Here is a 16,850-nt window from a genome sequence, read left to right as displayed (position 1 = left end):
TAAAGACAAACTAAAATGAAAGCTGTCTGTATGTAGTCTAACACTTTATCTGAACATGTACCTGAGGCAGCCGACCTGCAGACAGGGAGTGTCCTCAGTAGAGGAGGGACAGAGAGCAGGATGAATGACTGATACTGATGTTTGTCTTCATGCTGAGATAACGTGACTTTCTTCACTCAGTATTGTGATGTCAGGAGGAATATTTATATTCCAGTGAGATATTACTGGGTTTAAATAGTGACTTTGTTGTTGTAAACATGACTGTTGCTGCCATGGACTGTATAAAACTATAGCCTGTGTAACTGACCTGTAAGGAAAGCATCAGGAGGTGAGGTGTGTGCATGTATGTGTGTGTGTGTGTGTGTGTGTGTGTGTGTGGAGGAGAGGGGAGAGGGAGATGCTGGTAGAGAGATAGTGTGTGTTATTAAATACTGTTAATGTCTGGTTTTAAAATGCAGCCCAGTTGAAATAGTAATTGAATAGCCCTGCTGTAGTTTGTTTGTCAGCTATCTAACAACACATCAAAAATAATTGTAAGCCAGTCTTGTTCAGTGACTCAGTTTATCATGTACACTCAAAAAGTATTCGTCTTCATCTTCTAACTGCTTCATCCTCTTGAGGGTTGCGGGGGGGCTGGAGCCTATCCCAGCTGACATCGGGCGAGAGGCAGGGTGCACCCTGGACAGGTCGCCAGACTATCGCAGGGCTGACACATAGAGACAGACAACCATTCACACCTATGGACAATTTAGAGTTATCAAGTAACCTAGTCCCCAATCTGCATGTCTTTGGACTGTGGGAGGAAGCCGGAGTGCCCGGAGAGAACCCACACTGACACGGGGAGAACATGCAAACTCCTAATGTTAGTAGGAGTTACTATATTTAAAACACATTGGGTTTATTAGTACTATGAAATAAATCACATTATTACTTATTATACTCATTATTATTACTTGAGCTTGTTTTATTTATTCATTTCACAGATAGTTATACATCATTAGTCCTTAAATTAAATTCATTATGGATGTGGACTTAAAATCATTGTTTTATTTTATGGCCTTGCTGCCCTGGCTTTTGGCCTTTGGGCCCTCAAAAAATTGACAACACGAAAGGCCAAGTGGCCTTGCCCCTAAAATGACAAAATTCTAGGCCTGCCAGCCACAGTACATTTCATGTAGTGATGGGTATGTGTCACCGCCCTTATATACTAAAAACTGCTTGAGGCGAAGTCTGTGAATCACACAAATTGAGAGACGCTGGTTCTGGAAAGACACTGACTCTTTGAACATCATCAATTCTTTGAAGAGTACATATGAAAATATTATTAATCTCCATCGTATTTGGCTAGCAGCAAATCTCAGAGGCTGATATCTCAGAATCTATGGGTATATCTTCTGATGATTATTGTATCATCCATCCATTTAGACTTATTAACTTTTGAAAAAATGACACCTTTTTTATTTTGAGTAATCGACTGTATTTTGATATGATTGCTTTTTAATGAAACTTTGTTCCACAAAACAAATATTTATAACAGAGAAAGAAAGTTTATGTTTTTATGATTGTGAATTACTTCATCAGCAACCTTTAGCAGTTAACAGCTTAAAAAGAGTTACTATGTATTTTTTGTAAATATACACACTTATCAAGCTCAGTTTAAAATTCAGGCCAGCAACTTTTCACAACAAAAGACAACTGATTATGATCCAGTCTGCAACACTGGCTGTAAGGCAATTCCATGTCTGTTCTCATCACACTCAGCATCACTTCCTGCCTCTTCCTTGAGAATCTGCGTGACAGGATTCGCAGGTGACACAGCAACATTATGCTTTACGTTGAAAATATCCCACCTCTCAGGCAACAGGTCATGATTGAATATGAATGAAGCCAGCGAAGAAAAAACTAAGATGGTTACCAAAGTGCACAACATGGAGATTGTCCTGATAGGACACTTTTGGATGTAGACGCCATCTTCCAGTGTGCAACCAGGAAGATGAAGAACAACAGGAAGACCTATAATGTTCTCCCCCAGCAAAACCCTTACAGTCAGCCCTACGATGTAACCCACCACGGCACCGTAACCATTCGTCACTTCAAAGAAGAGCACGGAGACCAGATTAGGGAATATGAGGGTGTAGGCGGTATCTGCTCCGAGAATCCAGGGGACCAGGGGGCTGTTGGTGTAGAACGTCATGGATGTCCCAACCACACCCACCACCACCACTGTGACCCGTATTACCCATTGAATTTCATTGTCTGATGCCTAGAGACATGAAGTCATACAAAAAGAGACATCTCATTATTCATTAATTTACCTGTGCTTTTTTAAATAGATGGCTTTTGATTTGAGTTGTTTGTACTTTACTAATTTGCAACAGTTGTGCACCTAACACTCATTTTCAGAGAAACTCCTTACCTGTTTGCGTAGGATGTTCTTGTAGATATTTGAAGAGAAAACAGAAGTTGCAGACAACAGGGCAGAGTCTGCAGATGACATGACAGCAGCGGCCACAGCTCCAATTCCAATGATTGAGATGTAAGATGGAGTGAGGTTCTGTAGGGTCAGGGGCAGGACCAAACTTTGCTCACCACGTACATATGGAGATGGAGAACCATACAGCGTCAGGTTCCAGTCTGGATGAGAGAAATAATTAATGATTACATTTGTGTAACCATGAACAGATTAAAGTAAACATTGTATAATTTGAGGTGAATCTGATGACGCTGAACGTGAAACGCGTTGTTCCCTCAAATAAAGTATAGTAAAGTCTATGTCAGTGTGCGGAGGATGTGTTTGTCAAGCTGATTACACATGTTCCTGCTGCCTACCAGCACCTGACTACCTGATTCCATTATATAATTTGTGTATTGTTAAAGCTCAAAGCTAATAATGAAGTCACAAATGCCTGCTTCACGGAAACCTGCAAACACAGCATCTGCAGTTTGTCATAAGACAACCCTAAGGTCAATCCAAACAATCACTGACACCACAAGATAGTTGTATCAGCTTTTATTTTGTCCCTGTGAAAACTTTTAAAATCAATGGAATGAAAAAATCCCTCTCTTAACATTCAACAACCAGTATTATTTGTTTCGCCTTAAACCACAACCTATAATAGATGACAATTTAGGAAGCAGGAATAGGCTCACTGTGTTCCAGGACAAAAGTATCAAAGTTTGAGTTATATTGCATGAGCAAAACTAACTGCTAGAGTGCTAAGCAGCTCTGTTTATAGCTCTGTGAGCAAACTGTCTGTGGCCTGGAGAGTATTTTACAGACATTCTGTATATTATTTGGCCAAACAATACATATACTTCCTGGCCACATTTTGTATGTCTGTAATAAAGCTCTGTCATCTCTAACCGAATTCCTACCTGTAGAGGCAGCTACAGCCCCAACCAAGGTAGGGGGGATTCCAAGTATGATGATGGCAAGAGCAGCAGCATAGCAGGTAATCTGGGCAGTTTGTGATGAGCTGGCAGACAGCGTCCTCTGGTGGAAGCTCTGAAATGAAAGACTACCAAGACCCTGAAAAAAAGAGCACAAGGAAGAGGTGCATGTTGAGGACAAGACAAGATGAGGAAGATAAGCAAAGAATGAAAGTACTAATACACTAGTACTGCCCTTTGTTCCCCTCAGACTGAAGGACAATTTTAGTGAATGAGTTCAAGAAGAAACAAGGCTGTGTGCAGATGTCTAATACTGCACAAACAAAGCAAAATATTTTTCCACTGTGATTCACTTATTCTCATGACATTTACTCCTATTCAGGGTTTGCACTCTATCCTAGGATGTCTACATTGCCAAGAAATTGTCTTTCTCCAGGAGGAATCTAACTGGGGATATCTGGTTTCTCTAATCTCCTACCTAATCACACAAACAAGGTTTCTTATTTACATGACATTGAAAATTCAGCTAATTAAGAGTATGTAAAGGCATTGTTGATGTTTTGACAGTCCCATTGAAATGTAGGTTTGCTCTGAGTTTATGGACGGAAGCAGGAAAGTATGATACTCATGAATATTGCTCTTACAATCATTAAGAAGTCATCAATCCACTTCCAGATTTTGTCTTGCTCCAGAGTGCCAACCCAGGGTTCTTGGAACGTGTGGTTGAACGCAGTCTGGGCAATGTTTGTAGATGCTGGGTTGAGCAACAGGAATGGGATACACAACCACTAGAAACATATATTGAGATCATCAGACTGAAGACCTTATCACAATAAGTTAGTTATTTTGTCAGATGTTAAACAAATATGACTTTGCATTCAATCCATTGTGTTTACACACCATACCTAACACCACTGCTGTTTGGCCTATATGGTTTTTGGAAGTCTTGGTTTTCTGTGTTTTTGTTTTTTTCTTTTTCTTTTCATTGAAAGGTTCAAAAGATGTGAACTCTGTATTAAAGTACTTCTGTTGCAGACAGGGCAGTATCTACCATGCTGTCAATTGCTGTTCATGGTTAATTGGATTGTGGTGACTATTTTAAGATTTCTTTTTGGCTTTCTGCCTTCAATTGTTGGCAGTGGACAGTGACAGGAAACATGAAGAGAAAGCCAGAGGGACGGACATGCGACAAAATTTCCTAGTTGGAATCAAACTGGGAGCATTGAGATTACATGATATGCCCCTTTCACTAGTAGGCCATAGAGACTTTGCAGGATTGCAGTAGCTGTTTTTGTCATGTGTGACATGGTTCCAATAATTTTACTATTTTGTCTAGCATTCACTTGTGCTATTAAGATGAAGGTTAAATACATATCGGTTGGTGGAGCTTTATACTAGAAGGTCACATACCTGCAGATACTGTATCATTAAAATGAACATGTGCTACTGTATAAGGCAGTGTAACTCACCAAACTGAGGAAAACTAAACAGAGCTGGATAACATCAGTGTACGCCACCGAATAGAGGCCTCCTAACAATGTGTAGATAATGGCCACAGCCGATGAGATCCAAACAGAATAGACATAGGGCAAGTCCAGAATCACGCTCATAGTTGATCCTGTTAGACAAACCCACAAACAGTAATGGAAATGCTTCGTTTGCCTCCACTAATTGAAAATGTTTTGCTTAAAAAGATAGGTATAAATGTTTACCTAAGCTTAGCAGAGTAGACGTCACCCACAGCACATCCATCAACAGAGAAGGCAGCACTAGAGCACCACTCAGTATTTTGCCATACTTTATCTGGAATGGGTCCATCATGGTGACATACTCCTTATCCCTCATTGGCTTGGCAAAGAAAAGACCACCTTTTGCATTGGATGAGATATTAAAGTTTATACTGTATTTACACTGAATAATTTATTGAAATCTTAACTTTGTGTTGCACAGGTTGTACTATGTTCTGTAATTATTGCATGTTGTGGGCATTGTGTAATATAAGTTACTGGTATCCTTTACATCAATTCCTGAAAGACAGCCTTTGGTAACACTTTACAATGGTACACAAAATTTAGAGTAGTTCCTAAGGAACGAATGAGGATCTAACTATTGGTTAATGGTCAGTTCTTGAGTAATTCTGGATCAAATGCCATGAAGTAGCTAATCAGTAGTTAATGATTAGTAACTGAGAAGTGACTGAGGGAACTAATGAGAAAGGAATAAGGAACTACCTATTAGTTAATGGTCAGTTCTTCAGTGACCAATAAAATGTCATAAAGTAACTAATGATTAGTTAATTGAGAAATGAGTAGGCCACTTCCCCAGTAATTCCTAATTAAGGACTTAATAGATACCTATAAGTTGCTGGAGAACCTTTATTGTCACATGTAATCATAGTGTAATCACAGTGAAAAGTTCTGGTCAGTGACCCTATCCAGGATCCTAGGATCCCAGTGGCTCCTCCTGAGCCCCTTGGCACTTGCCTGGTACACCCAGCACCTCCTCTCAACCACAACAGGTAGAAAAGGGCATTTGGGATCTCAAGAAGATCCATTTGGCCGGGACTTAAGCCAGTGTTCAGTCCCTCCACATCCACCCCAGCACTTGCCCTAATGCAGAGATGGTCTTGCCAGTCCATGTGGTCAGGATAAAAGCTGGTGTTTATCCTCTCTACCTTTTTCCGAGGTGATTATTTTTGAAAACCCTTGAAAGTTCCACAAAATTTCACAAAAGTGAAAAGTAATTACTCATCTAACCCTAACCCTAAAAGAAAAAAGGATGCATTGACTCAGACAGTAAGTAGCAGGCATCCAAGAGACACCAATAATGAATTTGGGGTTGCCTTTTACTTTCACTTTTGTTGGAGAGTGTGTTTATGAGCAGTAACTGACAATCATGTATAGTCTATCTTTAACATTTATTTAAAATAAATAAATAAATAAATAAAGAAGAAGAAAAACATACTGTTGTGATTTTTGGGGGGTTCAGAAACTTCCTTGTTGAAATACTTTTCATTTGTAATTTTGGGTTTGTTTCCACTTCTTTTGCATGCTGCTTATTATTTGTTGTGTTTCTATTGTATCTGTTGGTGGTGCAGAGGTCACTGATGGTGTAAATTATAGTACTACTGTTATGAGGTTCATGTAACTTGAATCTTTCTCTGTATTTTATAATGTTACACTGACTCACCGATGCTGGGTGTGTTTATTGCACTGACGTCAGTAAGATTTGTTTAGCAATAAACGTGTTTGGAAATTACCCTAACTAAGTGTTTAGCTATTGGCAAGCCAAGCTAACTCACATCTGTTGCTGTGAGCATGCAATTGATGTTGTTTCAGTGTGATATTATGGTAATAGTGGTTATTGCAACTTTTGATGTTTAAACATTCACCTAGAAAGTGTGCAGATTTCATTTTATACCTGCTAAATGCCTTGAGTTAATATTTAGTAATAACTTGTAGATATGAGATATGAGAGTTTGCACATTCTCCCCGTGTCAGCGTGGGTTTTCTCCAGGTACTCTGGCTTCCTCCCATAATTCAAAGACATGCAGGTTAGGTTAATTGGTGTCTAAAATTGCCCATAGGTGTGAATGTGAGTGTGAATGGTTCTGTCTCTCTCTGTCTTCCTCTATATGTTAGCCCTGCGATAGTCTGGCAACCTGTCCAGGGTGTATCCCGCCTCTCGCCGATGAAAGCTGGGATAGGCTCAGCGACCCAGCGACTCTCAACAGGATAAGTGGTCATGGTAAATAAATGAATGAATGAATGAATGAATGAATGTTACTGTGTGTTTTTTCATAAATGCCAAATCTTTTTATTGAAAATTAATGTTCTCATGTGGGTTAGATATAGGTTTGCAGCAGTAATAAGTAATGATTCAGTAATGATTTAACTACTCAGTATGATGCACTTATCTTAAAAGGGCAAAAAACGAAATCGTTTCACTGCTAGTTTTGCTGTTGTGCACTGCCTGTAGACCAAAACAAAGTGTGTCATGAGCCACCCTCCCTCTACCTCTGCTCTCCACCCCCCACTGTCCTCATCTAGCAGTTAGCGATGTCTCGGTCTCTGCTGTGTTTAGCTACTCCCCTGCCTACTTCAATGATGATGGTACCTGTAATAAATGTAATATATTTGCTGAGATGAAGGCGAGGCTCAGTGACTAGAAGAGCTGGTAGAAGTGCTCCATAGCTGTAAGTTACTCCAGTAGCCCGTGGCAGCCAACTCGGCTAGAGCCATCGCCGGATCCCGGCTAGTGCTAATGCTGCGTTCATTTTGTACTCGGAGGTTGGAAGTTGGAAGCAGGAATGACGTCACCTCCGAGTTGACAACAATTTTTGCATTCTAGTTGACAACGGTGGACAAGTCGGAAAAAAAACATGGACGCCCACAAGAAAGCCTTTGTTGCCCTTGCACTTTCGGAGTATAGACGGCTTCAAAACCATGATGCACCCCAACTGATGAAAGCCGCGGATGAGGCTGACCTAATGTAAAACAAATAAGATAAAACTGCTATAAACAGTACAGTACTAGCAGTGTTTACTCACTATGTGACCGGCAGCCATCTTGAATTCATAAGTCGGGGTTGATGCGGTTGCTCTGAGTTTCCAAGTTGGAAATCCGATCTCAGGGTGCGTTCAATTTTAAACTTCCGACTGGGAACTGGGAATTTCCGACCTGTGAGTACAAAACGAACGCACCATAACACCAGGAGCTAACGCTAACTTTCTTACTCTTCTCTGTGAGTGAGAGCGATGTTTTAGCCGGGCTACATTTTACAATGCTAATTGCAAATGTTAGCTGGGCTGCCAGGCCACTCCCCTAACACAACTGAAACGACTGACCCATTGCTGGGACAGAGCTGCTAATAACTCAAGCTCTGGACATTTACCCATGCTACGATTGTAACATTAAATTTAATTGAATCGACATAGCGACATGTGCTTAACGTTACTGTATCACTAATTAAAACAGACATTTGACTTTATGTTGTACCTGTCCAGGAGAAGAAGAGCTAGCTCCGAGTCAGATTGTAGCCCCTTTAGCTCTCGCAGTGCTCTCCACCTTGGAAATGCAAGGCCAATGTTAATTTGGGTTCTGTCCCTTTCTTTATCTGACAACTTCTTCACCAACAACCGTTGTTTCTTTAGAGGTAGTGTCAGATCCTGGTCGTCTTCAGGTGAACGTTTTGTTCCGCTGTCCGCCATTTCACTTCGAAAATACGCACTGCCATTGCTCACTGGCTGTAGCCTTTTATAGGGAGGGAGGGCCAAGGGCTCTGAGAGGAGGAGGAGGCGGCGATTCACATGAACGTACATGAACACGCAGCCGGACCGGCTTGTAAACAATGGGCTGGAGATCAACACAGAGAGAGGGTGTGTGAGGTCATGCTATACTCCAGATGAAATTACACCTCTAGTTCTTCACATAGCGATTTTTTTAATTCCTTCAATCTAGAAATGATGACTTTCCGCTTATTGCCCCTTTAAGGAGACACAGTAAAGATGTCAAATTGTCAGGTAATAATTAAGTTCTAATTGAGAACTTCAGTACTATTACATTTGATTGGGAGTTACTCAAGAACTGACCATTAACTAATAGTTAATTAATTCATTCCCCATTAGTTTTCTCTCTTGTTTCCCGATTAATTAATCATTAACTAATGGTTTACTACTCTATTATTTGACTGGGAGTTTCTCAGGAATGACCACTTAGTTCCTCATTTGTTCCTCATTAGTTCTCGCACTTGTTTCTCAATCAACTAATCATTAACTAATGGTTAACTAATGTCCTCATTTGTTTCTTATTAGTTCCCTCAGTTTTTTTCTCAATTAACTAAATAATATATAACTCTACAGCATTTAATTGGGAGTTACTCAAGAAATGACCATAAACTAAAGTTTAGTTCCTTATTTATTACTCATTAGGGTCCCTCACTTGTTTCTTAATTAACTAATCATTTACTAATGGTTGGCTACTATATGACATCTGATTGAGATTAACTCAAAAACTAACGAACCATTAACTGATATTTTGTCATTCATTACCCATTAGTTTCCTTACTTGTTTCTCAATTTACTAAACAATAACTGATGGTCAGCTACTCACACATTTGATTTGGATTAACTCATAAACTAACCATTAATTGATATTTCCTCATTCGTTCTTTATAGGTTCTCTCAGCCCTTTTCTCAGTTGACTGAACTAACTAATGATTACCTGCTCTATGACATTTCATTGGGAGTTATTCAAGAACTGACCATTAACTTGTTGTGAGTTTCTTATATGTCCCTCATTTACCTAGTTATTACTTTAAATGATGTGTATTATGTGTAAATTATCTGTTATCCAGCCCTCTGCCTTTGAAGTGTGTGACTTGTCTTACCTATGGTGAATGTCAGGATGTAATGTACAGGCATAAGAGCCCATATTAATCCCATTTTAGGAGAGTACACTGCTTCAGCAATACCCAGGATAAAACCACCTCCAACCCATGTAGCTGAGGAAGAATGACACACACACACACACACACACACACACACACACACACACACACACACACACACAGGTTAATGAAAGAATAAATACCTGTTGCCATTATTGCCAATGTTCATTTATTCAAAACCAGCCAGTGTCAGTGTCGTATGGTACCAAATCATCATGCTTAATGATACTGAGTTTAATTAATACTTACAGGTAAGGGAAAAGCTGTGCACATTTTGCACAAGGAAAAGCTATAAAACTTCACTGATTATTTCAGCAGCTAAAAGTTTAGCTCTGTTTTCTCTGTCAAGTTTTTTATTAAGTTTGTAGTTCTGCTGCTTAATTGTACCACGGAATTTGCTGAAGTGACATTACTGCACAAATAGAAACATTTTTACAATTACAGAAAGCAGCCTCTCTAATCATCAAGTAAATGGTAAATGGACCTACATTTGTGTAGCGCCATTCTAGTCATCCCACCACTCAAAGCGCTTTTTGCACTACGAGTCACATTCACCCATTCACACACTGGTGGTCGAGGCTACCCTACAAGGTGCCACCTGCTACTCAGTTTTAACACACTCACACACAAATGGAACAGCCATCGGGAGCAATTTGGGCATACAGACATACAGACTGGAGGAGCCAGGGATCGAACTGCTGATCTTTTGATTGGTAGATGACCTGCTCTACCTCTGAGCCACAGCTGCCCAAGTAAGTTGTTAAACAACAAAATCATACATCATTTGAAAAGCTATCCTATCGATAACAGAATAAAGAATCAGTTTGTGATCCTTGTTTCATGTTATTTATTCATGTTTTATCTGCTTCCTGTTTTATTTTGAAGATTCTCTCCTCATGTGTCATGTCTGGATTTACTTCTTTGTGTGTTTCCCGCCTGTTTTCTGTCACACTTGTCTCATTAGTACTTGCCTGTTCCCTGAGGCTGCGGTCGAAAAGTGCCTCCTATTGTCTTTTCCTAACCACTTTTCCTTGACCTTGATGGAAAACGTCACGAGGTCAAGGGAAGATGTGAAGGAGAATTCATAAGGACTTAGGAAAAGGCAACTGCGGTGCTGAGAGAATCCGACTGCACTTACACTGGGCTACGTAATTATGCAACGGCGGATGTTATTGACGTGGGTCTGCTGTGGTGAAACTACAATGTTCTGAAGATGGACTACTAAAAGCGCATCTTAGATAATGCGCCCCATGTTCTCATCGTGTTGTTTCATGCAGGATATATAAATGTGGACAACACAGTGAAAGATATTATTTAATTACTATGGTCCGAATTGAATTAAAAAAAGGAATATAGGCTGCCAGCCACAAACCGAAACGAAAATGATTTAAAAGAGGGCACTGAGTTTGCTAACCTAAGTAGTAAAATTAATTAATGATATGACTAAAGGCTGGCAATACAACAACGCTCAAATGAATAAATGACTGATGCTTGCTGCAAGTATTTAATAACCTCAAGCAGATATCTTTTAATGTTACAGTCTTTTGTATAGTGCCCAATTTTGTCTTTTTATTATGATCCTTCCACTGTGGCTCTGCAGGGAAACACTGTACAGGGGAATAAAAAGTGGGAAGCAGTAACTTCATTGATTATTAACATCTCCAGATACGCCAATTATATGCGCATTTACACACGAGGCACAGCAACGTTACTTCATTGATTATCTATCTTTTTTTTTTTTCAATTCAATTCAATTTTATTTATATACTGCCAAATCACAACAAAAGTCATCTCAGGGCACACATAGAGCAGGTCTAGATAATACTCTTGAGCTGTAGGTGGGCGGCCATCTGTTTTGACCGGTTGGGTTGAGAGAGAAAAGGGGGGGGCACAGAGAAGCAGAACATCTATCTATCTATCTATCTATCTATCCCATCCCATCCGCACAGCCATTGCCAATGTTTTGAGATGCAGTAGGGGCAGATAATATAGATAGGCCTATAACAATAAAGGTGAAAAACAAGTTGGTTTCTGGTTTTGGTTTAATTTCTATTTCAATTAGCCATTTAATATTATGGATTTCCATTTTTTCTCATTCACACGAAAATCGGCAAATTAAAATAATGCATTGTATATTTGTTTATCCTGTTATAAAACAAGTTAAACAAAGCTGTGGAGGGAGGCTACACCAATAGTAGCAGAACGTTCATAGTTCATGTCTAAGTTTAACAAGTTCAAAGCATATAGCATATGAACAAGTTATGGCATGAGATGTATGATGCTTCATAAACAATGGTAACTTACATGGTGATCTCCTTCCTTTCTCGGTCATGTTGATCTTTTTCTTTCTTAATCATTTGAGTTTGTCAATGGTGTGTCGCTTGGTCGCTTTAAATATTGCCGCCGCAAGGACTTGTGGGATGGAATTATCGCCTTTCCTTTCGTAAAGGATGGTCAAGTGCACCCTATGCTAGATTAGAGATTAGAAAGGAAGCACCACCTTTCCTTAAAATTTAGAGAATTCGACCAGCTCTTATTATGGCTGCCACTTAGATACTTCCGGGTCATTTCACTCAGTTAGGAACCTTCCTAAGCAAAAAAAGACTATTTGACCACAGCCACAGTCTTCCCTTCACACCTGTTTTGTATTAGTCTTGTCTGCCCCATTCTTTTTGTTTTTTACCTGTTGGTTTTCAGTTTGGTTTTTGCTCTTCTTTCATTTGGATTTTGAGGGCCTGTTTATACGGTTCCGTATATTTCTGAAAACGAGTATTCTATGTATATCTTTGCATTTGCACCTGCATCATTTACACGTAACCAGTGTTTTTCTCGACAAAAACGGAGATTTTCAAAATCGGCTTCCAAAGTGAAAGTTTTTAAAAATATCCGTTTCTATGGAGACGTGTAAACAGGATAGACGGAGATTTTGGAAAACGATGATGTTGCAACACTGTTCGCACATGCCCATTAGGCGCCTGGGAACCACAACAATTGCAGATATATGCCGGGTTGTTTACATTTTGTTAGCACTTTTGGGACTACAAGCTTACCAATGAACTTAGCACTGCTGCATCAACATCACAGCTACATTGGCCAACAAAGGCGTCTGCTGTGCCCAATATTAGTAAATGCATAGCAGCTAACTATGCTACATAAGGTTAAAATGTAGTCTATCATTGTTTTTATCACTAGAGCCAAGAGGAAAACAAATCACCGTGCGTGTGCAGAACATTCTTCTATGGTGTTTGACATATGGTGTATCTCCATCTACTGGCCTGGCATGCTAATTGCAGCAAAAAGCTGCCGTTTTTGCATTTTTGTGTAAACAGGGATATCGTTTTCACAACTGATTGTGTAAACTCGGAATTTTTTTTTTATATACGGGATAAATAAAAATCCGTTTTTATTTGTGTCGTTATCCGTGTAAACAAGGCCTTAGTTGCCTGCCTTTACTGGATGTCTTTGACCAGCTACATTAAAGCTCGCCTTTTGTTAGACTCAAACTGTCTGTGGTCTGCATTTGGGTCCTCCTCTGAACTGACACACGACAGTGCTTTTGTTTTCAAGCCTCTGAAACCTGTATCCTGTTACTCTGTGCCTGCCGGTCTGCACATTTCCCATGTAAGCCATAGACTCTTCTTCTGCTTGTATTTATTTATTGTTTGTATTTTTATTTCATTTATTTATTTATTTTTAAGGATAAATCACAACTCCTCCTGTCCATCTGTGTTTGGACCCTTACCATGTACCCTCACATTCACTACTGTGACATAACTATGATGGTTTTAACTGTGTTAGTGAACAGTCTTGATTTTGCTCTACTACTTAATGTTAATTAATAGAGCTCAACCATTCACAGCAATTAAAACACAATACTCAATGTGCCGCAGTGATTTTTTGCAGAACCCTGGCGGTCGTTGCACAAGATTGAACCAAATAAAAGGTGAATATAGTACAGTGACTATATTGTTCTTATAAGTTTTGGTCTCACAATTAAATAAAGATGTAATGTGCTCAAAATGGAATTAATGTCTTGAGAGAACAACATGTACATTTTTGTCCATACAGTTCATGCAACTGTAGAAATTAGTCCCTCGCTGATTCATGTCACAAAACTAACAATGAAAATAGTGTGCTGCATCATATATGCATTGGGCATGGTGCATCTTTGTCTTGAATTATGATATCAGAGTCTTGAGCAACATGGAATCCTGCTTATCTGCTCCGGCATACAGTACCAATCAATCAATTCATCAGTTAATCAGTTGCTACATGAGCCAGGACCTCACTTTAATGCCTGCTGTTAAGAGGCAACTCTCTCGTTATCTAGATGAGATTTCATTAATAGATAATCTTGTACATTGAGAAGTTAACTTTTATTTCTATTCTTATCTTGAAAAAAAAAAACTTTTCTGAAGATCACAAGATTATTAATCTGTTAATATGAGGACACACTTTTGTTATTCCAAGATAATCAGATAATTAAAAAGAATTAAAAACATAACTGCAACCAAGGGCCACGGTCTGCCTCTTTACTCAGTGCCCATGTTCTGTTAGCAGAATCCCCAAACTAATACAAAGATGTGATACGCACTCTGCCTCAGATAAGTTTCTAAGCCCCAGAAAACAGTTTACCAGTCATGGTGCAAATCCCAACCAGCAAGTTGATATTTCTGTCTCCAAGCAGCACCACTTCAGTCTTGCCTCCATGGCTTTTCCTCTCAGCCTTCTTGGACTTTTGGGCAGCCCACACCCCTGTCCCCAAAATCAGGACATAGAACAGCGCCACTGCAATCACACCGGGGATGTTAAGAGCCATGGTGGTCAACCACTATGGAGCACAGTGATAAGCCGATGGACTGACTGGATAATAAATACAGATACTGTGCATGGGCCAAGAGTGAGAAAGAACAAAGGTCACACTTTTGGAGGCGCTACTGAGTTCAACTAAGGTGGCTATATTGTTGGTGCGGTGATTGAAAGTTCAGCTAGGCAAGCACATGAAGACTCAGCAGGAGCAGAGGGCAGACTTTTGAAGGCACTCCTAAAATAAGATGAGGTGACTATGTTGTTATGCACCAAAAGTTCCACTTGAAGAGTAAGCAAAGTTTGTCGAGAAAGAGACAAAGTTCACTGGCACCAAACCAAGATTTACTTCTTAAAAGTTAATGTTAACATTATTAATTAGGGCTGTCAAACTAATAATTTCCAAAATGAGGATAAATTGTAACATGTCAATAGTCAGTTGCAGTTAATTACAATTTTTATCGCATGTTTAAAATCCTATTATAAAAATGACCTATTTGACAAATACCAGTTTGGCTTCTGTCAGAAGCACAGTACTGAGACAGCTCTGCTGAGGGTCACAAATGATATTCTTATGCAGCTAGACCAAGGTGATATTGCTATTTTAGTCCTCTTAGATTTGTCTGCTGCCTTTGACACAATTGATCATGCTATTCTAATCGATTGGCTTGAAAAATGGGTGGGAATATCTAGTGTAGCACTTAATTGCTTTTCTTTTTATTTAGCCATTGGAAGCGGACATCAGGAACTTCCATGTGCAGAATCTACCTATTCTGCACAAGTGTCTGGTCGAGATCAGTAACTGGATGTCTCAAAAAAAATTCAGTTAAATCACAGTAAAATTGAGGTACGGGTTTTCACTCCAGATCAGGTTTCTACTTACATCTTCCACTACCTCGATTCATTGGCCACAAATAGAAAATCTTTTGCTAAACACCAAAGAATCACTTTTGACTATAAGTTGACATTTGAGGAACACGTTAAGACAGTTATTCAGTCCTACTACTTTCACTTAAGAAATATCCTAAACTATATCCACTGTTATCCCTCAAACGGTTGGAAATGGTTATCCATGCTTTTGTGTCCTCAAGCTTAGACTACTGGAATGCCCTTCATTCTTCCCCAAGCCAGGACAGTGTTACATGGTTACATTTAGTGCTAAACTTGTTAGCAAGACTGCTCACCAAGATGCTCTCACATCACCCTCTTTCTGATGTTGCTTTATTGACTGCTGATCAAGATTAAGGATTCAATTTAATATCCACAAGTGACCTGCTAGGCCCCTGAGTTCCTCTGAACAGGGCTGAACAGGATAGGTCAAGACTGAAAACACAAGGGGACTGTGTGTTTGCTGTGTGCTGTGTGCCCCCCCAGCTGTCAGGTCAGCAAACTCTCCTGAAGGCTTTAGGTTACAGCTGAAGGTCTCTCTTTCATCTAAGTGTTTTTTATGCTTGAATCATGTACTCTAGTTTGAGCTGTGATGCTGCTTATTGGTTTTGGGGGGGGGGGTTTGTGCCATTTTCTTCTGTTGTAATGTTATTATTGTACTCATGAAGCTCAGTGTAAGTTCAATCAGGAAGTCTTTGTGCTCATCCATTCACAATTCTCTCCATCCCACTCTCTACTTCCTCTAATCAGCTGACTATGGGTGTTCACTCTTCTAGTAATCCAGTCAAACTTTGCCACAATCTCTATCAGCCAATTAGGATACCACTGCAAAATGTTAAATCTGCTCTCTCTTTTGCTGCTGTCAGACATCATTTAGGCAGCATCATCCGGATTCTGGGGGGGTTCCATATTTGACTATGGATTCATCACCCTCCTTAAATCATAAAATCTCTACAGGGTGTAATCACCAAAGACTTTTCACATTTTTGTTCGTATGTGCATGTGTCAATAAATATTCTTTTTACTATAAAAACAAGTCTCTCATGATTAAAATACTGTTCTTTCAACCTTTCTCCTTTTGTATAGCTCTTTGTAACCTAAATGCTCTTTATAAATAAAATTTTACGTAATTACTTTACGTGGGATATTCAAGCACATCCTTCCACTCCTGGATTGTAGGTGTAAAGGACATCTTTTAAACTCTTATACAGCCTCTTCTGTACTGTTAAACACAGCTTTGAATATGAGGTATAGTCTAAGGTTGTATTAAATACAAACGCACATACAACACAGTTATATATATATCCTTTAATTATTTA

The 16,850-nt window shown here is 39.5% G+C and overlaps 2 protein-coding genes across 2 annotated transcripts in view; both read right to left on the bottom strand.

Moving 5' to 3' along the window:
* Window positions 1-9,765, bottom strand: part of LOC125886562 (high-affinity choline transporter 1-like) — a 43,027-nt gene extending 33,262 nt beyond the window's left edge. Inside the window, exon 1 of the mRNA XM_049572869.1 lies at window positions 8,388-9,765. The gene's annotated coding sequence lies outside the window, so the exon portion shown is untranslated. The remainder of the gene's footprint in view (window positions 1-8,387) is intronic.
* LOC125886561 (high-affinity choline transporter 1-like) lies at window positions 1,480-14,705 on the bottom strand. Its single transcript, XM_049572866.1, has 8 exons — window positions 14,473-14,705; window positions 9,778-9,891; window positions 5,103-5,258; window positions 4,860-5,008; window positions 4,035-4,178; window positions 3,376-3,529; window positions 2,417-2,634; window positions 1,480-2,263 (listed from the first exon to the last, which is right to left on the bottom strand). The coding sequence occupies exons 1-8, from the start codon at window positions 14,654-14,656 to the stop codon at window positions 1,700-1,702; spliced, it is 1,683 nt and encodes a 560-aa protein (XP_049428823.1). The 5' UTR covers window positions 14,657-14,705; the 3' UTR covers window positions 1,480-1,699.
* Window positions 14,706-16,850: the final 2,145 nt, after the last annotated feature.

The sequence above is a fragment of the Epinephelus fuscoguttatus genome, linkage group LG3 (genome assembly GCF_011397635.1).
Source record: "Epinephelus fuscoguttatus linkage group LG3, E.fuscoguttatus.final_Chr_v1".
In the NCBI taxonomy this organism is placed as follows: domain Eukaryota; kingdom Metazoa; phylum Chordata; class Actinopteri; order Perciformes; family Serranidae; genus Epinephelus; species Epinephelus fuscoguttatus.
This window is presented reverse-complemented; position numbering and strand designations above follow the sequence as displayed.